Consider the following 27,328-nt stretch of genomic DNA (forward strand, 5'->3'; position numbering starts at 1 on the left):
TGCGATAGAAAAAATAAAATGCACTTTCTGGAACGGACGGCTGAAACTGTGCCACTTTGAAAGCGGCCGTGCTTCCTGAGTGCGAGCCGATGGAGAAAACAGATGAATTACGGTGATGATGGCGAGCCGAATTCTAACGGTAATTATGATGATGGAAATTTTACGACTAAAATGCATTGCCCTAACCAACGCCTACATTGATAAATACATTGATCAGTGATTGCAAAGGTATAATTTATAATGCCGAATAATTAATAACATACTGGCCGTGGACGATGATTGATGGCGCCGACGACAACAATGATTCGAAATTCGCAAGAATGATGACAATGTCAAACCAAAGGCGAGCGTTATGAATCCTTGCCGACATGCGTTGCCACAATGGGCCCAATGTGTCACACAAATGTTTGATGTTGCCAGCGTTGAGAAAATGCAGCCGCACGCCGGTAACGTCGTCGGTAGTCTCCTGGAGCGGAGGGGGAGGGATATGAAAACTCCTGTGGACGCCGACCCTCGAGAACAAATTGCTTTAATAGAACAACACGGCTAATTTCTGCCATTGTAATGATTTGTCCTCGTGACGTTTTAGCCAACGACACTCCGACCTAATTGACAACATAAGTCCGCTCAACACGGGCGACGAGTGAACATTCTTGGGACGCATGCAGAATCTACTTGAGCCCCTTCCAAAAATCAGCCACCGATTTGCAGCTCTGGTCTTGAGTTATTCTTAAACGCAATGTTCTTTTGATGCACTTATTTTTTTTAATCCACAAGCAATAAGACGTGGGGGGCATCTCATTAATAAGAATGTTGCTGCCAAAAGTTGGCTTGAATGTTAACTACAAACGTGGAATCAACATAAAAAAAATTCTAAAGTAAAAGTGGTTCTGCACTCACAAGAGCATGGGAACACAGTGTGCTCACATCTCTTTATGGCCATGAGCAGGCAGTGGAAACTTTACATCTGCACGGTAGGGCCCACTCGGAGCGTTGAGATCGGGACACGTTCAGGCTTTTGATGGTTGGCAGCAGCACCGGACCACGAGGAATGGTAACGGCATGGGGGAAGCCTTGATCCAGCAGTAGATAGACAACAGCTTATGCTGCTCATTACAATGGTCCTGGATTCGACCATTCAACCTAGACTTGGACTTGAAACTTGACCCCAGCTCACCACCCATTCGGTTGTACAAAGCATGAGAACTCAAAAACATTGCAAAGGTGAGGATTGATGTCAAGGCAGCGTGGTGGTTATCACCGTGCGCTGTTATGCCGTGCGATCGTCTGCAAGGGAGTACAGCTCCACACTTGATCCCCATGGGCTGGTCACGGTTGGATTTTATCGAGTTATGAATGATGGCAGTATCGAGTATCTGCGCGCAGATGCAAGATAACAGCGGTGGCAGCGGTTTCATCTCCATCAGCTGCGCCATTTTCCCGCATGCCCTGCCTGCCCGACATCTCCACGGCACGACCCACGATAATTCGGTGCCACTTGTGGCTCCTCCTCCTCCTCTCGCCGTGAACGGGTTGTCAAAGAGAGTGAAAAAGACCTGCGATGACGCCACGAACTAAAAAAAAATGCCATTGTGATAACGCATCTCTCTCGCAGCCCTAATGAGTTTCCACGGTGGGTCTCTGCAGCAACGACGACAATTTACTGTTTTAGTTTATTAATGTGCCGGCTCATCCGTCCTCACCGGATAACAACGTGTATGCCAGTGCAATCTGGAGAAGGTACTCGTCAGTCAAGTAGATACACTACACCGCATACAAAGGGTTTGGACTTGTACGCTGGAGGTGCGCCAATCACTGAAGCATGCTCCACCTTGCAGATAATAGAAAAGTGCACACACATACACACGACAAAGATGCCCTGTATAGCCGTAACAGACCGATGGGGCAAGTGCTGTTAGCGAGTAGCACCTATGAAGGCCGGCACGGCACACGAGGGGGTGGGTGGCCAGCACCACGCCCGGGTCGCCTTATGATGTTTTACTGCCCACCGCACCAGGTAGGGGGCCATCCATTGAGTACGTACGCAAAAATCTGTCAAAACTTGACCCCCCCCCCCCTCTCTGTACGCACGCGGACTTTTTACACCCCCCAACCCCGGAATCCTATAGAACGGCCGATATTTAATCCACGCAGAAACGATGAAGGATTAATAATATTAGCGTGTTTAAGCGAACAGATAGTCCACCGCCGGCTGCATTAAATAATTAAGTTGGTGTACCTTGGCCACTTATTTTGCCGAGCTGCGTGATAGCAAACAGGCAGGGGCACGGTGACACACGAGTGACACCTCTCCCACATGCCAACTTCTCCCGGCAGGACTTGTTGTCGGACAGCTGAATAAACTGAACTGCGGCTCATTTGAAGGCCAATGTCAACAAATTATTATCGAGGCTTCACCCCCCCCCCCTTCCTATGAGTACGTACATTGTCAGTAGACCCCCCATACGCAAGCGTACGCATTTAGGTTAACCCTCCCCCCCCCATGCGTACGTACTAAATGGATGGCCCCGTACTCATTTAAGGCCGAGTCGACCTAGGGGAGGCCCAGGACTGGTTCAGATAATTATCACTGGTGTTGGCCGTGAGCGGGAATCGAACTCGGGGTCGCCGAGTTCATAGCACAACACACCAGCCGCTACACTGCCGCTCCGCGCACGCACACACACAAGCACACACACACACAAGCACACACACACACACAAGCACACACAAGCACGCACACACAAAAGCACGCACACACACAAGCACACACACACACAAGCACACACAAAGCTCTGCTCCAAGGCAAATGGCCCTCTGCCAACATGCAAATTTCACCCATAAACACCATTTCCGAAGCAGTCCTGGGTAACCCCCCCCCTTCTCAAATCCACGCAGAGTACTGTGGTGAAGTATGGTCAAACAACTCCCATGACCGACACAGCATGGGCAGGCCTTTATCCCTTACTCACCATCGCACGGAAGTATTGTCAAATTACCCCCATGCCTTGCATGAGATGGAGGCCCGGGTACTTACCCAGCAGACAAATGGCTGTTTCATGAGGCACGTGCACATTGTTACATAATTAATACACCATAAAAAAAAACACAAATTTGGTCGAAAATCAACTGGCTCTGCCATGGGAGTGTGGAATTTCCACCAGTGGTTCAGAGTTGGCAATGCAGATGAGCAGCATTTGACTTCAGGACTGTTGGTGTATTAACTCAGAAAACCCATAGCACCGTGATTTCTGGACAATTCCTGAAAGGTAGTCTCGTGTACGAGACAAAACCTGGAAAATATCCAAACGGTTACACTTAAAAATCCACACACAGACAGAGGTCACCCACCTAGACTTGCTTTCCTGACCGACATCGGTGACCCCATAAACCCTGCAGGTTGCGTGTGTCTCACAAAAGTTATGAAATTTGCACCAATTTACATCAAAGTTCCGAGGTTACAAAGCGCATGCCACCATCCTTGTTGTACCACACTGCGGTATCGCAATATCCAATATCCATGTCCATTTCTGCATCAATGCTTCCCGCATGAAGGGTTCATTTTAGTTTGGGGCCTCTCAGTTGTGTGAACCGGCGAGGCCACGGTACTCAGTCGAGCAGTCGCACAACTTGCGTGCGGAATGCGTAGTAGCGAAATGGTTTTCAAATGTTAATTATAATAAGGAAACCTTTACGAATGAAAATCCTCTTGATTGAATAATTGCTAGGTGATCTTTGACCAGATGAGAGGCCATAAGAGGATCATTATCTCTAATGTTAGACACATGTCAATCCATAGTCAAATGGGGACACACTTACTTGTTTACAACAAGAAATGTTGGTAATTTTCACACTTGGGCAGCAACACACACACGATGGTCTATTATCATATTTATGGGAAAAAAAATCGTGGAAAAGCCAATAGTGCACACTCTAGGTAAATCTCTACAGCTCCTGCACAAGAGGTAATAATCATGCCCAATGCCACTGATGCTACCACACCTCACTATTGCCTCCTTCATGCCGCTCGATTCTGTAGCTCTTACAAAGTAGATGCATAGCCTCCAAGGCCTCTACTTAGAGGAGTGTTGCACCACGAGGCTTTAGATCTTCCCCCTTGGTTGCTAGCTCCTGGGTACCACTCCGATGCATGTCCCAGTAACCCGCCCTCCTCCATCCTGTGCACGTGACCCATCTTCTGCCACCCTCCGCCTTCCTGCCGCATTCTGTTGTGAACTTCCAGGTTGCTTTACTTCAATCCGAAATCAAATTACTCATATCCTCAGCATGCATCGTTATTTAAAAAGAAAGGCCATTAGTTTATTTCCTAGTCGCTTTGAAGCCCAGCTCTTCGACCCGTACAGCAACACAGGCATGATTCTTCAATCAAACGCCCATATTTTAAGAGTCATTACGCACACAAAATGTGATTTATAGACAGCAAAAGGCATGACGACTGTGAATAGTGTGTACATCCTACTATCGCGTCCTGCATCACCACACTGTGTGCGTATAATGCACAAAGGGATTGTTTTAGACCATCAACTTAAAAGAGGCAAAATTGTGATCGAATAGCTTTATACAGCAGCAGAAAAAGGCGATAACTTCATACCAGTTTCATAGCTATTAGGAATAACCTTCTGCATATATTATTACACTATCTTGTTACTGGCCTGCACACGCTTCTAAGTATCACCGAGTTTCTCATCGTTTGCAGAAAGTGTCGGAATTGATTAACCCAGCTTTCATCACGAACGATGACCCTCTCTCTACTTCAGTGGAAGTTGCTGGATTTGTTGGCATCAAAGCACGAAAACACTCCGGGGCAAACCGGCTCGGCGGGCCAGCATAATAAACCGCTGGCCCGCACAGCCACCAAGACGGGCGTGCCGTGCCTTGCCAGCCGGACACAGGCTGGCGTGAGAGAACGCACGACGCGTTGCACGCCCCGGCGATTTCCACCGAAACCACCGCCACCGCAGCCACCGCAGCCACCGCAGCCACCGCAGCCGCTTCTCCAACAAAAAAAAAGGCACTTGGCGAGCAACGTAATCAAAACGAAAATGAGCGCGGCCCATTTTTAAAATGTCATCCATCACGCTTAGTGGCAGATAAAGAGAGCGGTACGTACATAGTAAGTATGCTTGGTTTGAGAATGTATATAACTCATCCCTAAATGCAGCCACGCAGGTGCCTGCAATTCGTAATCAGTCGTTCCGCTCAGTGCGCGGTGCGGGCGGAGCTCCGAGCTTAAATCTCACTGCCCGTGACTGTTTTACCGACGTGGGTTTTTTTTTACTCCATTTATTTTCTCTCCTCCTTTCTCGGTTTCATTTATTCTTCCGTTTATTTTGTCATGCGACTTTTTTTTCTGAGCGCAAAGCAAAAGCTTCATTCCATCGTGGGGCAAACGCTCAATTTGCAGCCAGAATCACGCACGCACACACGCAAGCACGAGCCGATGGGATAGAACTCCAGAGGCAGATGGTCACGTAGGGACATCCCTTGATGTCTACCCATAGAGTTTCTTACCAAGCCACAGCAGACAGCGGATGCTTGATCAAGAGTAAGAGCGTCTAGCAGAAAATAAAAATCTAAACTTTGAAAGCCAAACTCCCCCCCCACTAGAATGTTGATTATTTGCAGTAAGCATCTTCCAGTATTTAGGCTCTCATTAGGACTTGGCATTTGGGTGTTATTAAAAAAAAACGAAGATACACAGTATTTCCTCCAATTAGTCAGCTTGGAAAAAAAAAGGCAACTGCTGAAATATTTACACAATGCTGCCAAAAAATGTTACTCCTGCATAAAAACAGAGTTCACCTCTCAAACGCATCTGTGAATATTTCAATGCTAAATTTCTTTTTGACGTGCAGGTAAAACCACTGAACTAGCACACTGGGGAAAATAAGTTTCCTGGGCAGTATCCCTATTTACATCAGCAGAGTCAAGTTCGGTTGGATCAAGTGTCAAGGCAAAATTTTAATAGATGTGTTTGTACAATTACTATCAACCAAAACCATCAAATTCATAACACATCTACACAGCGAATGTGCGTCTCCGCATGCATCGCAGGACCACAAACAAAGGCGACGGTGTCGGGAGGCCTACATTTAGCAGTGGATTGATCATGGCAACTGATGATGAGAGGATGATATTTGTTGCCGGCCCTGAACCAGTGACGGAACTTCCACATCCCTATTTCAGTGGTAGTCAAACCATAGGGACAAGCACCATTGGACTTCTCACAAAGCGGTAGTCATTTAAATCGACCCTACACGGATGATGGGCCGAGTCACCCCAGCAACTGGAAGTGGAAATTGCAATATTTTGATTGTGAGTTGGGCGCTGCTGGCTATCACAATGCCTCTACGCCAGACAAACTCGACTTTTACAGCAAGCATTATTTTGGAGCTGAATGCAAGATATTAAATGGGTGGTTATGGCCGGGTTTATTTGACAGGCCACAATTGCACTTAACGGACGATGCCATCGTTGCTTCCGCAGCCCGATCTCCTGTTACCCACGGGGCTGACATTCCAGTGTTTGTCCCGGAAAGTTATATGGTCGTTCGTGGAAACACTTTGAATGTGGTCATGATATATATATTTTTGAGCTTTCACCAAATAAAAATAATTCGCTTAGAATTTCTCCCACAGGCCACTTCACCGTTCCTTTTCCTTACACAATGCATCGTCGCATATCGACCGCCACATGTCTGCCATTACCAATTAACCACCCGCGCCCAGCAAAGTATTTGTGCATGATGTAACCATCACATCCGATTCGCACGGTTGGCTACATTCAGTGCGAAAGAAGTTCAACATACATACATTATAAATTTAACCTCATCACGCACAGTAATTATGTTCTTAACCTCGCGTACATCCGCTTACTTCTAAAGCACAGTAAAGCATTTCCCCGTGTTTAAAAGTAGTATGCGCTTCATTTTTGTCCAGGAACCCTATCTGTGCGTTTGTGTAAATGTCATCTCATGAAAATGCTCACACATCAGACCTTTTGACACATCCACCTACACTTCAGCGAGAGTCAGCGACGCTGTCCACTGTGACGGTGATGTGCAGAGCTCTGGCTCCCCCGCCCCGGGTCTTGTGACTTGGCTTGATGCAGCAACACAGACGCTCGTTGTTTCCACACCGTGTGAACTTCAGGAGGTAAAAGGTATCCCTGGTACCGTGCGAGGTTAACTCGGCCTTAAATTATCCCAGTGTGGACAACAGCAGTGGAAAAGACAAGAGCAGGCAGGCATCGCGCCAGCCGACTCTGGCTTCAGTAGGTGCTCACTGACAGCACTTGCACAAAACCTGTGAAGTTAAACTGGGGTTGATCACTATTAATAGTCTGAGCGTGTGTATGTGCAGATCTTGAGTTTGATTTAGACACTCAATAAATACAAACTGTAAATATGCACGAGCTGACCGCAATCATTTTACACCTCCACTCGTTAAATTCAAATGTCATTAAGCTAAAAGCAACATTAATGTATCAAAGGAAATCATATTTGCGAAAAGTAAAAAACAATATGAATACTGTGCTGAAGTTTAATTCACATTCAAGTAAATATAACACTAAATTCCGATTTAAAGCTTTCATGACTGCAGGGATTCATCTTCTTGGTTCTTTCGGTAAAGTCACGTAGAAGGGAAATAATAAAAAAATAATAAATATTTTTTGTGGCCGAAACGTCGTGAGAATTATTTTATTATGTTTTATTTTAATTATTTTATTAATTCCCTTCTACGTGACTTTACCGAAAGAACCAAGAAGATAAATATAACACCTCATGAAAATGGGGCATTCGCTGATAATGTAGCTCTCAACAACACGTGATACTTTCAGAGGGTGTGCGCTTTTAACTTCATGCGTAAGTATTCGCAACAAATATTACGAATCCTAATGGCTTTTGGGTTCAGGCCACTTGTATAATTATCAGAGTCAAATTTGTGTCATCGCGAAGCCTCCACCACCCGAGACGGTCAACATATTGAGTCGTGGCGCATCCGCGTGCTTAAAAAACGCGCCGATTGCTTTCGTGTCAGCTGAGCTCACCGTGGCCGAGCCTCAAGAACAATCCTCACCACCACCGTATCGAGGTACGCGTTCCATTTGCGTTGCGAGCAGGGCTGGAGATGTTAAGACACGTCGGCTTTCACGACCAATATTATTAATAATAAAGATGTTTTGGGTTAGGTCACGTAAATTAAATTCTGGCTGTCGCCTGAAGAGGCTGGTTGTAATCATCAGCGAAACATCACGGTAATCGAATTGTAAATGCCGTGGATTTACTCTCCACACACGGGTGCGCCAAAGTTGTGACTAATTGGCACGTTTTGTTTAAGTGACAAACCTTACTAAATGGCTGTGTCAGGTGGTGGTGGGTTTAACGACACATTTATATTTACGCGATCTAACCCAAAAAAAACTTTATTAGGCTTGGAGATGCATTAAGGTGTAATGAGAGAGAGAGGGGCGACTGGGATGAATTGCGAGAGTCTCACAAATATAAATCCACAAGCACAATTCTCACTCACTCCCGGGCAGTTAAGAGGGCTTCTCTCATTCGATTCCAGTTTGGCTCATTTGCCTTCCAGTCAAGTAACACGGTCCTCAATATGTGACACGGGGTTGCTTTCGGTCATGACATCCAGCGCACGTTTTAACAGCCGTCACACGTTACAATGTTGGGATTGGGAGAAATTAATCAGAGGAGCTTTGCATGTAATTTTCTTCGTAATTTTAAAGTTTATACCACGTGCAAAATCGTGATCACGAAAGGTGGCGTACAGAGCCGCACGACTCAAGCCTGCTCGTCGTATTAGACCAATTTAGATTAAGGGCTGAAACCAAATACCGCACTGAACAATTGCGAGCAAAGCCTTCAGAGGTTTTCAAACCGTACGGAGATACCACGGCAACCTGTTTCAGGTGGAATGGCAAGCAGACCATTAGGCATGTCAATAAAAGACCGAACAAGCGCTCCTTTCTTTGCAGAAAAGCCAGTGTGTATTTAAGTCGGCATATTGTTTTCAAATATGCAACATTTCCTTTAGACACGATCAAACATCGGGTCCATTAAGACTGATGTTTACTTAACTTTTCTCACCGAATGTTGGATGCATTATTCTGCACTGTGCACAGTCGTCTTAAACCCTCTCTCCATCAAGCATCCCCTTTGTTCAGCTCGGCTGCTTTGTTACCGAATCATGCGTGGTCATCACCACTTGCGCCTTAAAAGCCATTTAGCCAGTCCTTGTTATCGGTCCAGCGATCAACTGTGACTGGTCGGTAATTCAGAGTAAAAAGTCTCCACTCGTTCCATTTTGCTAAGAGTGCCAACATGCCGCCCTTGGCGTCCTCGAAATGGAAATACCAGCTCATGACAGACCCCGGGGCAAGACGGGGGGGGGGCGTCGTCTATCAAGCTACACAAATCCTTCCAAGATAGCAGATTTAGGGCGACAGGCACCGAAGCAAATCTTGGCCAGCCAAGTCTCTAAGCAAGACCCTCAAAGTCAAAGTGTCCCCATGCTTAAGCAAGCAATGATGGAACAGTCCTCATTTATTTAGCCAGCCGTGAGTCAAGTGGTGGAAAATTCACCTGACCATGGGTAGGATCCGGTCTCCCCATGAGACAATTTTAAGTCGCTTCCCATAAAGTGGCACTGGTATTAGCCACCCTCGAGGGATGACGGGCCGAGTTATCTGAATGAATGCGAGACCAAATTTATGTAATAGCGCACGACATCCTGTTGAGACTCAAATATTTTGGAAAGCAAAAAGAAAGGCTAAACGTAAAACCGAGCAAAAAAATTGGCTAAAATGCTTGATTTGTTTTTATTCTAATACAAAAATACATTCTTTTTGGTTTACCATACAGGAAATTTCCCGTGTTAATATTCCACTGGTCATTCGACTACATATTCCCTCACCTGCAGATAATTCCTCGTCAATTTGCACAACCAGTGGACATCTTACCGTTCCTCAAGCGGACTTTCATTGGAAGGGCGGTCACGGTATTTACACAAATTTATGATCCCTGAAGTCAACAGCAGCATATCAGCAGTGTGGTCATAGACACACCGCACATCCGATTAGCACGGTTTGGCTATGTACGGTGGGAAAGGAGTTGAACATACATACAATGTCAAATCATTTGCACGTATAAAGCACATCAATATTATAATAACTGTTTTTATACCCTTTTATCTGGCAACAAAACTGACACCTTTTTTACGAGGAGTCATGTTTGCATAGACCACAAAGCTGCAGTCATAATGCAAACAAAAAACATAACTCTGATAATGTATGCACTGTCCTTGAAGTTGATTGGTCCACACCCGAGACAGCTTTCCTTAGTGCCTAGTCTCACATGGTGTTGGACCAGATGACGCAAAAGGCGCACAACTCAAAGACAATGCACCATCAGAGTATGAGAGCTTGGGGTAAAAGCATTTACACCATTGGTACCTAATTTGCCAGTAAAAAATGATAACTGGTTTTTTACCCTTTTATCTGGCAACAAAACATCAATATTACCAAATCTCAAAGAAACGGTAGTTCACTAAAGACAAAGTAAAAGGTGTATAATTATAGAAAGTATAATAATAATAATGATGATGATGTCCTTGATCCAATAAAAGCTTCATAGCCTCGATACTCTTTTCAGCAGGGTCCTGCATGAGTGCACTTTGGACAGTCCCATTCACGAGTGTCTGGCATGTTGGTGGAAACTGGAGTACCCAGAGAAACCCCATACACACGAGGGGGCAGCATTGAAAGCGCCACACGCATCTGGCTTCATTCCAATGGCTGTACAGGCCCTCGCAAGCTCGTGCCTACAAAATGTGGGTGTTGCCAGGCAATCTCCCCCCACGCAAGTGCAAACCAGACAAGCCCCCCACCACCCCCCCGGCTCTACGAAGACGCAATGCGATTGGGGCAATTCAGGGTCATTTGCTCAAAAGCAAATGTGCAAATGTCCCATGTGAAATCAGTTTTTCAAAACATTACTGCCACTTCCCCTCCCCCTCTCCAATTGCCAGCACTGAGAGTGGATTCACAGTTTGCACGCCAGCCGTCTGGACTGCCTTAGCGCTTACGAGCATCCGCGGAATGTCTCCGCTGTCACCACCGTCTCATTCACATGGGAACACCCGGGAAACGACGCTTTCACAACCCCCTTTAACGTTTCTGTACTCGAGTCACAGGTTGTTCCATTATTGCACGGAACACGTTGCAGAAGTCACCATCAACTATCGTTTGCTTCCAGTGTGCCCGCTCTTGGTCAAACGTTATCCGAAGGTTATTTTAAAACAAACCTTGTTACGTCAAAGTCTAACAAGGTCATGTTTATCTCCGCGACGGTAGGGGCTCGGCCCGATTTATTTTCCTTTCCAGTTTACTTTGTCAGAGTGTTTTGCAATGTCCATCTAAGTAAAAAAAAAACAATCTGGCTCTTCAATCAGCCCACCCATCTGCGCTCTGAGTTATTATGCTAAGTGCTGTCCATATCGACCTGCTGCACAGCTCATCAACTAAATAATGCAACGCTGCCCCGTGGCTTTACAAATCCTCGAAAACAACAGCGCATCTTCTTAACAAGGCGCGCCATTCACCTGCCCGCATCTCCCCACGCAAGGTGACACACGTGTGGATTCATAATTATTGACGGCCAGCGGATGGGGGGTGGTGATGGTGGTGGGGGGGATGTCTTCACGCGTAATTTGCATATCCGGTGCGCGGGCGTTATTGAAGGTTGTGCACACACACACGCACGCGGTGGGGTAATCGAGTACGAGCCGTATCTTGGCATCGTTTAATTATTCACTGGTGTCCAGGTACCCGAGGTGAAGGGTGGTAAGTGACCCCCCGCGCGCATCGACCGCTCGTTCGCAACATCTCGACCCACGCTGGACATCTCAACGCCCTCGCCGTCCGCTTTGTCAGTGAATCACGATTCGAGTCTCTGAAGTGGAGAGCGCCGGTGAAAGAAACCCCCCTTTCTTAGAAACCCACCGATGACCTACAAGGCCCGTTCCTTGTAATCACAACCCGCGCACCGTTCAATCGGTGTGGCCATCGCCATCGATCGAAAGCCACAAACATGCGGCGTTTACGGCAAAGACAAGAATTTGCATGTGGCGTACAAGTGCCGTACACCACGTGGTGCACTGCGGTGTGCGCGCTTCGTATGCCGCGTAGTCAGGGTTCGTTTGTCTGTATTAATAATGCATTAAGGGAATAGAGGCAAACGCCAAAATGTCTCCCGGCTCAATCACCAAGCCTGGAGAGAAATGTCGACATTATTATGGCAGGGGCCAGTCTCATTTTACAAACCCCCTGATCGTATGCACCTTACATTTATTGTGTGCGCATGTGCAATTGCACGTTACATTTTACATGGACGTACGTGTTTAGTGGCTAGTTTGTGTGCGCTAGGGGCATTTGTTGAAAATTCACACTTCATGCACAGACTGCATCCGATTACCCAGCATCAACATGCCATCCGAGTTAAGGCAAAACGTGGCACGTGCCATAAACCCTCAAACAATCCCCCCCCATGTATTCCGTTGGGGCAAGGCCGGCGCAGCATATGAAGAGGATGGCGTGGTCACAGCATCGGTATGTGGGGCATTATCGCCGATGTTTACAAAACAGCACCAGGTGTCGACTGAAGTTTGAGCCGACCTCAGGGAGGCCCCGGACACATTCAAACATCACCTGCCGCCGATGTGCATGAGCGACGCTCATCATAGCCGGGCTGCTGGGATTTTTACACAACAGCACCGCTAAACACGACAGCGAAGATCCCCCGCTGTAAACGGGCACGCGTGCGCACGCGTACCCCGTAGACACAAATACATCACGGTGTTACCAGATGCCAGCAAACACACGGGGGATCTCCAAGTGCACGCTAACGAGAAAGAATGGGGCTCGGCACTGAGGAATGGCAATGACGGAAGCAATTCCTCCTAAAAGTCCAGCCGCTATAATTTTCTTGGTTTTCGGTAAAAGACCCGTAGAAGGAAAATAATAAAATAATAAACATAAAACAATAAAATTCTCACGACGTGTCGATTGCAACACAAGCAATCATCATCCAGGTGTGAAAACCACAGCAAGAAGATGTTTTAAAAAAGTGGCGGTTTACAAAAAAAAAACTCTTGCTGTGGTTTTCACACCTGATGATTGCTTGTGTTGCAATCGACGCGTCGTGAGAATTTGATTGTTTTCTTTTTATTATTTTATTATTTCCCTTCTACGTGACTTTACCGAAAGAACCAAGAATACGAATCCCTGCAGTCACGAAAGCATTAAATCGAAATTTCTTGGGTCGGTTGCATCACGCCGCTGCTTGGTCACGTGATTTTGGTGCGCAATAACAACACATTGCTCTTATTATTGACAACCGTCGACCAGATTACTGTCGATGTGAATCTCAAAGTTTGTTTTCCCTCTCTGTAATGCTCTTCGACCGAGGTTGAAAAGTGTTCATGCATTATCTCTCTTACTGTGAACCACCCCCCCGCAACCAACTTTGTGTGTAATGGCTTTACTAAACAAAAACATTTGACCAGGTAAGGCCCACTGAACTGAACAGCTCCTTTTCAGAAGCGACCTGGCCACAAATGAAAGGTCAACGAAGTGGCTGATCATCGGTGTGGAAATTTATAGCAGCCAAATACTCTAAAACGCACGTCGATTCTAAATGTCGAGGGAAAAACCAGAGGACCCGGAGAAAAAATCCACGCGACCCTGGGGTGGAACATGCAAACTCACGACCTCCTGCATACCAGGCGAGGTAGTTATTATTCTCGCCACTGCAGTGGCAGCCTGGAGAAAAACCCAGCGTCTGAGCAGCGTTGGGCACGGAGACTCGACACACGAGAGCGCTGCTTACCTTACGCAGCTCCTCAAGTCGAACCACGCCGCCACCTCCCAATTTGTAAACGATCACTACTTTTTACCCCTAAAAAAATTTCAATAATAAACTCCGCACATGAATAGTTTATGAACACGAGTGTTGTAAAACACAAAATGCATAGGTTATTTACAATGAGGGCAGATGTGCCGCACGCGATTCCCCGACAGGGTTGAGAAATGGGAATAATGTAATAAAAGGGGAGTTGTAGCTGGGATCTTATTAGATGCTGTTTACAACCCTGGCAGATAACAGAAGAGTAACATTATTTGGCCACTGCACCACCCTGTTCTCTCTTTATCACTCCGCCTGTTAGATAATAATACTAATAATGAGAGTAACAACAACCATGAAAGGAATGCAAAACTATTTTATAATAAGGGCATCTTGTTATTTTAAACAAAAAAAAATCTAGGGGTAAGATAGTGCAGGAAAGTAATTAGAAAGCCAGCCAATGTCTTTATAGAGAAGCATTATAAGATAAAAATGTGTATTTGGATGTCTTAAGAATCCAAATTGTATTCCATCTATCCGGGACAAATAGAGGTGAGGAGTGGCAGAGGAGAGAAAGAGATTTAAGCCCAGGCGCTTTCCATATTGTGGACATATTACTATTGAAGTAGGTTTAATTTTATTTATAACCAGCTGGGAGAGGACTCGGCTCAATATGTTGTTGGAAAGCTGTCTCGGGTGTGGACCAATCAACTTCAAGGACAGTGCATACATTATCAGAGTTATGTTTTTTGTTTGCATTACGACTGCAGGTATTGTGGTCTATGCAAAAATGACTCCTTGTAAAAAAAGGTGTCAGTTTTATTGCCGGATAAAAGGGTAAAAAACCAATTATCAACAGTTTTGTTGTTTGTGTTTTGTTTATTCTTTTTTTTATTTTGTTTGGTCGAAGGGTTGTAATTTTCTTGGTAGTGCCTGTACATGGGATTTGGTTCTTGTATATAGTTAATGGACAGCATTAGAGGCTAACCACCCATTCCTGATGACGACCCGCTTGTGTTGCCATCGAAACGTCGTAGTTTTCTGTTATTTTCTTTGAACCTGTCTACGTGACTTTACCGAAAGACCCAAAGAATATGATTATGGGATGCTATTGGCATGGATGACGCTATATAAAATTAAAGCATTGTTACATGCTCACGAATCCAAACCCCAGCGAGGGGATGACTTTCCCGGCACCACTTCATCAAAAAGTCAACAGCTGTCCATCCTGTCGGATGCACAGGGCCCTGCCATAGGAAAGCGTAATTCCCATCAATAGCTCAGAGCAGCACCCAGTGACTTTGTTACGAAGACATCAGGGGATCTTGTTCTTGCAATGGAGACGGACATTCCACATTTCGCTTCCCCGGGTTCAAAACCGGCCTATCCAACACACAGCACCTGCTAATCCCTCAAACTTAATAGAACAGACACTTCTGCCCAATACAAACGCCTGTGCCACCACCGCGCGTTGTCACAGCGGGCCACAGATCCGCTGCGGGCGCCGTCTGCTCGCAGGGCTAATTTTTTTCTACCCAACGACAAAATAACGTTCGTCGCTGCGCCTTCGACAAACGAAGGCGTCGTCACAGCGTTGCCGTGTCTACAGACCCCGATGCAAGTGGTGCATTCGTGCAGCAGAGCTGTTTTTTTCAAAAATTACAATGACTGTAATCTTTATTCTTCGCCGTATTGCAAGCACATCCTGTCATGATGTAAACTGCCACCAAGGCCTTGAATGTAGCATTATACGTAAACGCATGTTCTATACTACAGCAACCCGACAGTTTACCGATTAACAGCTTCATCAGTCATCAGCCATGGTCAATCCACTGCTGAATGAAGGCCTCTGCAAGCCGCTGCCATCTCTCTCGATGCTGTCATGTTTTCCCACCTGATGACGGATGCTCGTGTTGCGCCCGAAACGTCGCGATTTATTTTTATTTCATTTTATACCTACGTGACTTTACCGAAAGAACTAAAGAGTATGGATTCCTGCAGTCACGAAAGCTTCAAATCTAGATTAAATAGTTTAGAGTTTTGTTTACAGTATTGTAAACGACATGTATCAAGCCACATCTAGGGATAATAAACGCTTCGTGGAAAACAATAAACACCGTTGGTTTTTAGTACATAGAAATTCCTGGTTCAAAATCCCGGTGAGGAAGGTTGGCTCATTCCACCGTCCCTCTCGGGGGGCCAAATAAATTCGTACCGCTTGGCGAGCAGCTGACGCTGGTGGTCACGTGGCGGGTCGATCATCGCCGACAACACGAAGGGTGTGCGATGGAAGCCCAACGTACAACAACAACAACAACGTGAATATCGAGCACCGACGAGTCTTGACGGGAAGGTGGCACGTGTGGGACGCGTCCTACGAGGGAGAGCTGTGGATATTACGGACCCTTTCCCATTCAGAGACGTCTGAAAGTTGCGGTTGTGTGGCTACAGAGAACTGTACAGAGAACTGTAGCCACACAACCGCACTCCACGATAGCTGGTGCCAAACTGCGCCACATGCCCTCCCGCTTGGCCTTTTACTTTCGATGCTGTTCCAATGAGATACGTGTACGTACACGTACGGCATCGGAATGGGAAAGGGTTAAGATTATTCTGCAAGGGAATATGGAAAGGGAGAGAGGACAGATGCTAAAGATCGCAAAAGGTGGAAAAGATCTGTCATGAGCATCAGTCCTCAGTTACGAGGGTGACACAAGATGGATAGCACCGATTCAAGGCCCTCACAACGGATATGATGAGAAATACACCATTTTCATTTATGCAGGAAAATACTCTGAAATATAACTGAATAATGAAAAAGTTACCGTAAAGCCCAGGAGAAATAATTATGAGATTGATGCGATTATCGCTGTAAAAAGGTCACGTTAGATTTAGCAGGAACATTAATGCGTGTTAATGTCATCAAATCATTTTAATATCTTCCTACAAACGCAGTGTTTTAGAACCGTTCACTCGCAGACCAACACACACGCACAAACACCACACACATCCTTCTCAGTCACTTCTTCCAAGGGCAAAGTCAATGAAAGCGTGTGTGTTCTAAAATTGTTTTCATTTGTCAACACTCTCAACCACTCGCGTGTAAATTAACCCCGGACTGCTAGAACAATCTCAAAAATAACTGAATGACCGAATGTGTAAATAGGCACAGGAAACAGAGAGCCATTGAAATGTCAAAATGGTACCATTGCCAAAATGCGCTAAAATAGTGACAAAGAGGATCAATTTTACTGCCCCGCGCGTATTTAAGAACCGATGGGACACACGGTTGCATTGTGTGCGCGAAAAGCAAAGCGAGGTATTGGATAGCATCATATGACATGTTGGCGGTGATGAAACTTTTTAAAAGCAGTTCCTCTCAATCTTACATGTGATATGCTTTTGCAATGGGGGAAAAAAAAAATCTAATTTTAAATTACAGGCAGCACGCTGTGGTCTCGAAGTAAGCCGACATAACCGAGGCCTTGAAATGTTACACAACCCAAATATATATGCGCAGTATTATACTCAACCGTGTATTGGTTTGATGTCGATAATTTAACGATGTGAGAGCCCGCTGAGATTCAGGACCTTTCCAAAAGACGACCCGGTGGGGGGGGGGGGGGGCTAGCCTCACAGGGGCAGGGGTATTAACGTTCATATTTCGGACTAAATCACATTACAGGCGAGGAGGGATCAAAGGTGACAGGATGGCCACCAAGGAGACGGAGCAATGAGATCGGCTCACGTGCAAGGGACAGCATTGTGACGCTGCAGGGCACCGTGGGACAGAGATTCCTGGATGAGGCCTTTGTTCAGCAGTAGACAGATCACGTCTCAAAAACCACACTGCGTTGAAAACATTTCCGCACACTTCTTGCATACGAATGGCCTTGCTCTATTCTTACAAATGGGGATGTCATGCGTTCTTTTAAACATCTGCTTTTCAGTAGGCAGCAGCACTTCCTGCAGAAATTACTGAGAAAAAGCAGTCGAGCGTTCTAGCCACAGTAACAAATCCACCAGGTATAAGCATAATGAGACATAAAAGATAAAGTCCCCCCATATAGCCTGCACAGGTTGTTGGGGCAAGTGCTGTTAGGGAGCACCTATGAAGGCCGGCAAAGTACACGAGGAGGTGGGTGGCGAGCACCAGTCCCGACTGCCCTTTGTATCCCCAGTGGCGATGTTCACACACCACACCAGCTAGCCATTATTTGAGGCACTCGACTTAGCGGAGGCCCAGGAACGGTTCAGATATTCGTCACTGGGTGTTTGGCCAAGAGCGGGAATCGAACTCGGGTCGCCGGATTCGTGGCGCAGCGCAGCGCTGACCACTACGTGACTGCTTCCCACATACACACCCACACACGTGTGTACATGCCATATATACACAATAGTACATATTAATGCTATATATTGGGATATTAATGTGGTGGATGCTGCCACGGTGTAATGCTTAAAGCATGCTGGACAGGGGGTTCAATCTCCCGGCGTACATTTTCACACGTCAGCCAGCTGACCGGCAGGTCACATGTATGGGGACTTCCACCTCTTACAAGATGTTTGGTCTGTATGGAAGAGGAGTCCAAATATTGTGAAGAGGTGCTCTCTGGGAAGACACCTCTAGTGGAAAGATCCTTCCACCAGCAGTGGCGTGAATGTATGCACGTTGAACTCCTTTCGCACCGTACGTTGCCAACCGTGCCAATCGGAGGTACGGGGGAAGAACAACCAAGTAAACACGAGCAGTTCTAAAAAAGCAGTTCGAGATAAATGAGTTTTCAATCTAGATGTAAAAATACATCTCTCCATTGGCTTCCTAATATCGGAAGGAAGAACGTTCCAGACGGTCGAAGAAGCACAACAAGCAGCTTCAGGGCTGCACCTTTTCCCTTTTACACACATTAACATACAAACGATTCAACAGCACGATATCTGCACTGCGTGGGTCACGTGGAAGAATATGACCTCGGTCAAAAGCCACCCCCCTTTCAAATTCGGTTCCAACCGCCTGCAGGCCGGTCTAATCCACCCCCGCACACTGGCTGGGCCTCATGCCGAAAACTCCACAACCGCTCGGACCCCTCATTGGTGACGCGCAAGCTCACGCCACCTCTGTGGTGGCGCGGCTCATTTTCTTTTCCTCGCTGATAATGACGGGAGCAAAACAAATGGGTTCGCGTTTCACATTTGCATGTTTATACCCTTGGAGGCGAGCGCGCCCTCCGTCAATGGTATCTGAGCCCCGCACTCCCACTTGGGGTGGGATATTCAATCTGGTGAGGAAATCCTCGCAATGCATCATCTCTCCGGTTGGCATTCACTATCCGAGGGCAACCGCCTCAAACACGGGAGGAAAAGGGGGAAAAAAAAACGTAAATAACAAAAAAAAACACAAAGGCATCGTGTCTTGGCTTTGGGTGGTGTGCTGATCCCTGTGGGCAGTGCTGACCCACTGCAGAAATTCCACATTCCTATGGTGGTGTCCAGTCTATTCATAGCAAAGAGGAGCGATTTCCCACAAGGTGGTTTTCCAATTTTGACCCTGAATTAGACGGTGAGCTTAGCTGACCCTGTCCAGCATATTAAGTTTTAACCTTTGCATTGTGAGTTTAGTGCTTCGTCACAATGCCGCCTATAGTTGAATTATCAATACAAAAGGCACTCTCTTAATATGGCGGCTGTTGATGGAAGAGCTATTCAGTAATTATTATTCTGGTTATAGCCACGATGGGAAATGACTGGTCAGTAGAGACAGCACACTGCCAAGCCATATTTTTTGTGATATGTGCTGCTGTTTGTAGACATATCTCATCAGGTACACATTTTAAAACGGAACAGACCTTGGGGAAGTCCACGCCAGGGGCAGAAGCAATCTGTCACTCGTGTGCCTTCTCAAGAATTGGACTTGGGACACTGGGATTCCAAGGACACTGGGATTCCAAGGACAAACGATTCTAAGGAGTGTTTGTGTCCAAGCTGTGACACAGCAGTCAGAAGTGGCCATGCAAAATTAATTGATCAAATTAAATTAAACGTAAATTAAAAGAGACAAACCAAAACACATTGCCAAGGCCAATCAGTTGCATACATCCACATAAACGTGCACAGAGACACAAATCCCTGTTTAAGCACAATTATTAAAAAATACTGTTGGTGAGCATCTATTAATGAAGGTTGGCGTGGCGTTAAGTGCAGCCAGCCCGATGCCCAGCTGCCTTCGTCTCCCCAACGCTATATTTTACACCATTCCAGGTAGTTATTGAAGGCTAAGTCGAACTAGGCAGAGGCCCAAGACAGGTTCAGATACATCAAGGCACTGAAGTAAATTGAACCTCAGTCACCAGAATCAGAGTGAAGTGTGCAAACCACTGCACAAATACACACCAACACAATAACTGCTACAAAAGTGATGGCTATTAATAAACATGTAAAACACAATTTACATTAATAGAGAAACTGGCTGGCCATTATATTATTGGTTCTTTCGGTAAAGTCACGTAGAAGGAAAATAATAAAATAATAAGAATTAAACGTAATAAAATAAAATTCACGACGTTTCGGCCACAACGCAAGCAGCCGTCCTTTGTGGCCGAAACGTCATGAGAATTTTTATTAAATTAAATTTATTTTATTTTATTATTTCCCTTCTACGTGACTTTACCGAAAGAACCAAGAATATGGCTGGCCATTGTTATGGGAATGTGCCATTTCCATTACTGGTTCAAAGTATCACCAACGAAGGCCAACACTACGGTTTAAGGCTCTGGAATCACCGGTCGCACCTCCTCGGCAGATGGCACATCGGGGGACTAACTTGCTCGCAGGGGGGCCAACAGCTTCTTCCTCCGACACTTGAAGCTCCGCGGCCCTGAGCGCAGTCAACCGCACACAGCCGCCGCTAGCCGAGCGGGCATTACCTGGTTGCGGTTGCGAGCCGAGGCGTAGCGGAACTTTTGCACGTAGTAGAAGATGAGCCAGGCGAGCGAGACGATCATGAGCAGGATGAAGGAGACCGAGACGAACACGACGGAGGGCCCGCGCGTGTATTGCACGTTGCGTGTGCCCTTGGTGATGAACGCCCAAAGGGTCGCGTTCCTCATGAGCATCCGCATCTTCTGACCCTGCCAGTACGGGATCATCACCGCCACAATATCGCCCGTACCTGCCGGGGCGAGAGATGACACATGGCGGTAGTGTGTTAAAAAGGAGGAGGAGGTGGAGGAGGACTGGGCCATGCTACGGAGCACCCGTCGCACAATACTTCTGAAAAATAACTCTGTTGATTTTCTCTGAAGATAAAAAAAGTCTCATCTTTTCCCATTTTTATTATCATAATTTATTATTTATGCCTCACCTCCCCCATGCTTTCTCTTGCAACTGTGTTCACAATGCCATTTCACAAAACAAAGTACCCATTTAAAACCTGTCAGTGCAGTGCAACACAACGTGCTTTATGAGAAGCCGATATGAGAGGGCTGCCATCGAGATGCCTTCAAGTCAACCCCCCCTTCATCTGCACACTCGGAAGTGCACTGTCCCACAAGCCCTGCTCCTGAGAAATATTCATCGCACGGCAGTCAAAACTACATTCATTAAAACACCTTTATAACTCTAATTGATGGCATTTATGCCAAATTAAGTGAAGTGTATAATTGTGATTATTTATTGCGTGGTCTCTCACAGCTTTGTGGGCACGGTGCTCCGACCCTTCAGCTACCCAGCCACCGCACGATACGATTCTTGTGACAACAATGCATGAGGAATCTCTCACTGAATAATGTGCATCGTACAGTTTCTGTAATGTGATTGATAGGCAATTAAGTCCGTAGAAACTTTCAAATTAGGGCAGACATTTTAGATGAAAGCACTGATTGCTACCAATTAAATAGCACATCTAGATAATTCAGCCGCTAAAGCATTGGGAACGTAATTATCTAACTAATGCACTTCTCTTTTGGAGCGATAACCCGTATGCTGACGTATTAATATTAGGTTCATGTTAAGGTTTGTTAAGTTAATGTTAACTAAATGTCAAGGTTTTGTATTTTGGTAAACTAATGCACTTCTCTTTTGGAGCGATAACCCGTATGCTGACGTATTAATATTAGGTTCATGTTAAGGTTTGTTAAGTTAATGTTAACTTAATGTCAAGGTTTTGTATTTTGGTAAAACTTGTTTTTCCAATCCATACGGCTGGTCACTGCTTTTTGTGTTGAGTTTGTTGTCCTTCCCACACACGTCCAACTCGCACGGTGAAAAAGAAGTTAAACATTCACACACACACACCGGTTCGATGTTATTCTTAAAATTGAGCAATTTCCCCAAAAAACTCATTGGACCAGTGGCCGGCAGTAAAGCGCAAAGGGAAGCATTCATAAATAGCGACCCTATCACCAAGCGCTTGAAGAAGAGAAGACGGTCTACGAATCTGGCAAAACAGTCTCATGCACAGCCCTGTTCCTCCAAACCCCCAACACAGCACGACTCCATATTGCAAGCCGTCACTGGAATGAGCACCGTTCCATTTGTTGTGTGCGGCTCACGCCGAGCCACGTCTGCAACAAACTGGCGGTGTGGCTGCCAACAAAACATCCCACCCCTCCTCGGCGTGCGGTCAAGTCGATCGGCAAGGTCGCGTGTGCTGGCGTGAAAAGGTGCGGGTTTCACTCCGGCCTCTGCCGAGACCCCTGTCTGGTGTGGCAGAGAGTTTCCTCTCGAGGGGGCTCTCTTTTGAGCCTCCTCAAGCGGAGGCCCTTTCCGCCGGCAGCGGTACGAGAAAAGCACCTGCAGGGCTGCACCTTCACATTTTCCCCGAGTGTGTTCACCCACCCCCAATTTTAACCCAAAAGAAGTGGTGGACAGACAGGAGGCTCAAGGGCAGTTACGAAGCCTTGCCTATTCCAAAATCCAGGGACGCTACAACAAGAGCGAGACATAACATTCCAACTGTCTTGAAAGAGTGAAGGTCACACGGCATTAACTAGGCTATTTCGCAGAAGGGACTCTTCCCATCAGGCTAGCTCTCCTTGCGATAAATAACACGGTAAATAACAATGAATGTTGCTGTGTGTGTGTGCGCGCACGTCTCTGTATTTGCAACACGTATTTGAACCGTAAATGACAAAGAAATCCACAGATTTCGAAACGCCAGGTTTTCATTTTAACAAGATTGTCTACACCGGCACTTTCACCGTTATTTTGGTGAATGAACAAAAAAACAATTTGCTCGTGGGTAGCAGCAGAAAATGTGGAAACGAGAAGCTTATTCAAAATGACAACACGCGGTGGCAACGTCAACATGGCTCCACGGATTCACATGAACATTTGGCACCAGGAGAATATATTAACCCTTTCCCGTTCCGAGACAACTGCAAGTTGCAGCAGGGTGGGTCCCATTCACCGCTGAATCTCGGAACGCACAAATGGCCCAGCGTAAATTTGTAATTATAGAGGCATAGCATCGTTGTTTTTAAAGGCACTATCCTCACCGCAAAGAGCTGTAGCGACACGACCGCACTATGAAAACTGGCATCAAACTGTTCCACACACCCTCCCACATGGCCTTGTGGGAGTCTCGGTACCACAAAAGTTATTTAATTTTTTCTTCCAGTTCCATTACGATGACGCATACGTACGTCATCAACTAATACTGGATGAGGGCCTCCCCACACTATGCAGATCATGGAGGCTATTTGACCATACTTCACCACACCGGTCAATGGCCTCGATGTTGGTGCACACAAGTACATTTAAGAACATGCATTTAGATTATTTGGCTGCTAGATATCTCCGCATGATAAGCCACTTCGTTGAGCTGTCATTTGTGATAGCCAGGTCACTTTTGAAAAATAAACTAATAGCTCAGTGGGCTCTACCTGGTAAAATAAAAATAGTTCAGTTTTATTTTTTTTGTGGTTTGCTTACCTTTCATGTACTTTGCACTCCTATCGCGTTTGTATTGTTTGTTGTTTTACTGGTAGGAACCACTTGGTTCCACCAGCCCACAGGGGATTATTGTGTCCGTCCGTCCGTCCGTCGTGCATCCAAAAATGGGAGGGGTGGGGCTGGGTGGGGAGGGGCTGGTCAACCCCGTGGTGCTCAACGTTTAACCTACTCACGCCGGCTTGTGCCCGCCCTCACAGTCGGCCATATTTGCGGAATACACCACGCCGCCGTTGACCCTGGCCATTGACCGAGCAACCCAACGTTCCTACCAGCTCCCTCCGCAGGAATGTGTTATCTTGCCGACCCACTACAACTGGACATCTGTGAAAACGAGCTTCATAGCTCATCAGATTACTCCAGCAGAAATACAGATTCTGACAGTACAACAGTGTAGTTTGCAGCACTGCCCCTCTGCTGCCCACTACATAGGTCTGGCACAGCCTACGTGTATATGTTGGCCACAATCCAAGCACTATCCAGGCTCAAAACATGCTTAGCTTCCAAGATCTGATAAGAGAGGGGGCATGCCAGGTAATTTGGTGGTAGGTTAGTTACATACTACTATATGTATACAGAATAGTCAAAAAGTCAGTGGCTCTCCCAGCTCAACTGAACATGCAGCAGCACTAAATCTCTGTTGGTAGCCCAGAGCCAGTGGTGGAATTTCCACATTCCCATGGTAGGGTTAAGTTCAACCAAAGGAAAACCAGTATTGTACACGGAGGGTCAAATATAGCACAAACGTGTTGCCACTGTTTGCGATCAGTTGAATTTGTTTCACAGCGACTTAGAACATGAGAGTTTGCAGAGAACAGCCCTTTTGGTCAGACAGGTTTAAATTAAAATGCAGCTTTTTTTCTAATTTAACACGGCACCTGTGATGTTTTTTTGCCTGGAGAGCTGTGAATACCAATGATGTCAAGCATCTCGAGACAATACTTGTAAAACACAAGCTCCCACATTCTACAACAAAAGGAGGCGATGGTCTGTGTATGAGCCACCTTCATTTACACGATGAAATGAGCGTGACTCAGTTTAACCACGAGAATAGCTGATTTAACAGGGTCAGTATGCAGTACGTTGATGTGCCTTTGAAGGCGACTATGCCCAGGTAGTTTTTTTACACTCTTTCAATGCTCAATTTGACCTGAGCACAGGTTCTAAGCTGGTAAAATGTCAAGAATGCAGCCCTGTAAATTGCTTCATCACGCTACTGCTGGCAGAAAGGCCTCAAGCGGAGGAAGTTCTGGGAGGAGAGCCCCTGCAGGAGGGTATTTTGGAGTACTCGTCCACCTTGATCAGACGTCTCAACAAGAGTGCCACACTTTACCCCACCACACGTATTGGGCCAGGTTTCAGTCAGGTCTCATGGTTGGATTGCAAAATGGGCCTCCCCCAAATGGACATACGCGTTATGGGGGAATTGTTAACCCAGAGGACCCATCCCATAAACCATTCCCCCCCCCACGCCAGCATACCCTTCAAGCAAACCCTTTTCTGTAAGTTCCAGACACGTGATAAACCCAATACATGTATTTAAGTTAAAGCGATCGTATGGTGGGTTAGCAAAAGGAGACTTGGGAAGCAGCGTAGGTGTGGACCAGAGGTCGGCAACTAAACTAACAACAAGAGCCATTTTTATTTTTGAATTCGCAAAAAACAAAACCCTCAATATTTCAAGAGCCATACTCTGTGGTTCTTTCGGTAAATTCACGTAGGTATAAAATAGAATACAAAAAATTAACATAAATTAAATCACGACGTTTCGGAAGCAACACAAGCGTCCGTCATCAAGTGGGAACACCACAGCAGCTGTGTTGCTTCCGAAACGTCGTGATTTAAAAATTTTTAATTTCATGTATTTTATTTTATACCTACGTGACTTTACCGAAAGAATCACAGAGTATGGATCATTGCAGTCACGAAAACTTCAGATCAAAATTTCAAGAGCCTCCGCAATGCACGTGAATACGAGATGGCAGTCCTTCATCATCAACGTCACGAAGCGGTCCTCAATAAAGATCCGCATGCAGGGCAGGGTTGCCGACCCCCTGGGTGTGGACGATGGGCGACAGCCGAGGGCCCGGACCAGAGCAAAGCCTGCATGACGACGATGCCTGGGCAGCTCGGAATCTAGCTGCATACTCTCGTACTTTCTGCTATACCAGCCTTTAATAAATGAGCAGGGGCCAAAGGGGCCAAGTGGTAGCAAGCAATAAAATATATCACAATCAGGTAGTCTAACGCCACGGGAGCGTTGTTAACTGCCTCTGTCTCTATTTCACCAAGGAGCCGATAAGAAAACAACCAACTTGAAGTCGTAAATTCCACACAGTGACCAAAGTGGGCTCACTCGCAGTCTCCAGCAGATGACCTTCACCTCACGAAGACTTCAACATTCCCATCTTACCGCACTCGGCTAATGAGCTGCAGAAGCAGCAACCGGCCGAACAAGGTAAACACATTTTTTTAATAAGGGGAAGAGTAGAAAGCAAACCCCATTTGAAAATTAACACGGTGCACACGCAGCTATCGGATGCGTATGGGGCACAATTACCACCCAATCAGGGCAGAAAGGACGACTTGCAGCCGCAAATGAAACAAAGACAGACGTGGTGGTCCACAAGCGAATCGATAAGGTCCAGCAACCTGTACGAACCATCCCGCACGGCACCATTGAGAGTGTGACAATAAGGGGATGGGAATGAGGGGAGGGCACCGAAGGAGGATTTGGGATTGAGGACAACGCAGGCTGGGTGAGCTTGAGCCATGGCCAGCTGATCGGTGAGGGGGTGAGGAGCGGGGTAAGGTGGAGCGGAGAGCATCACCGGAGCTGCCAGCCCGGCGTCCCAACGACCCAGGAGAATCAGACAGGACGAGGGAGATGGATGGCCGGAAACAGATGTACATTTCATTGCCCAACTAAAATAGTATTCACTGGTCAGGTCCTTCAGCTGATGGATTTTCTCGTGGAAAGGTTTTTTTTCCAGGAGCGGCACCATCTGGTAAGGCAATGCACCAAACCCCAGAGTGATTTCAACTTCTCAAAGGTCTCAGTAGGATTGTATCGGTTACGTGAATGATCTCAAGACATCCTCGCGTAATGCAGCAAAAACTGAGCAAGATCATCGGTGCCCTCTTGCCGAATAGTTGGTTATGTCAGGATAAACAGGGAAGACATCCGGATTCATCGTAACATAAAAGCCACACACGTTGCTGTACATCCGTCGACAAATGAGCGGTTCTGAACAATGTTTTTTTCTCATCACGAACAAGGTCAAAATGTCACAGCCAATGCCACTGCTACAGACACACCTTGCCTTGTTTTTCCTCCTTCTGTTATAGCCTGCAGCTGTCAACACCCAACCTCCAAGGTCTGCTCTTAGCATATCCCACCATCTGGCATTACTGTTTACACCTTCAGCTATTTACACTTTCCAA

General features: G+C 46.3%; 1 protein-coding gene across 1 annotated transcript in view; it reads right to left on the reverse strand.

The window, feature by feature from the left end:
* The window catches only part of LOC144937562 (RING finger protein 150-like), a 147,291-nt gene that overhangs the window by 51,832 nt on the left and 68,131 nt on the right, over window positions 1-27,328 (reverse strand). The window contains exon 2 of the mRNA XM_078864848.1: window positions 20,860-21,104. Coding sequence (XP_078720974.1) covers window positions 20,860-21,104 — 245 coding nt within the window. The remainder of the gene's footprint in view (window positions 1-20,859; window positions 21,105-27,328) is intronic.

This window comes from Lampetra fluviatilis, chromosome 19, assembly GCF_964198595.1.
Source record: "Lampetra fluviatilis chromosome 19, kcLamFluv1.1, whole genome shotgun sequence".
Taxonomy (NCBI): domain Eukaryota; kingdom Metazoa; phylum Chordata; class Hyperoartia; order Petromyzontiformes; family Petromyzontidae; genus Lampetra; species Lampetra fluviatilis.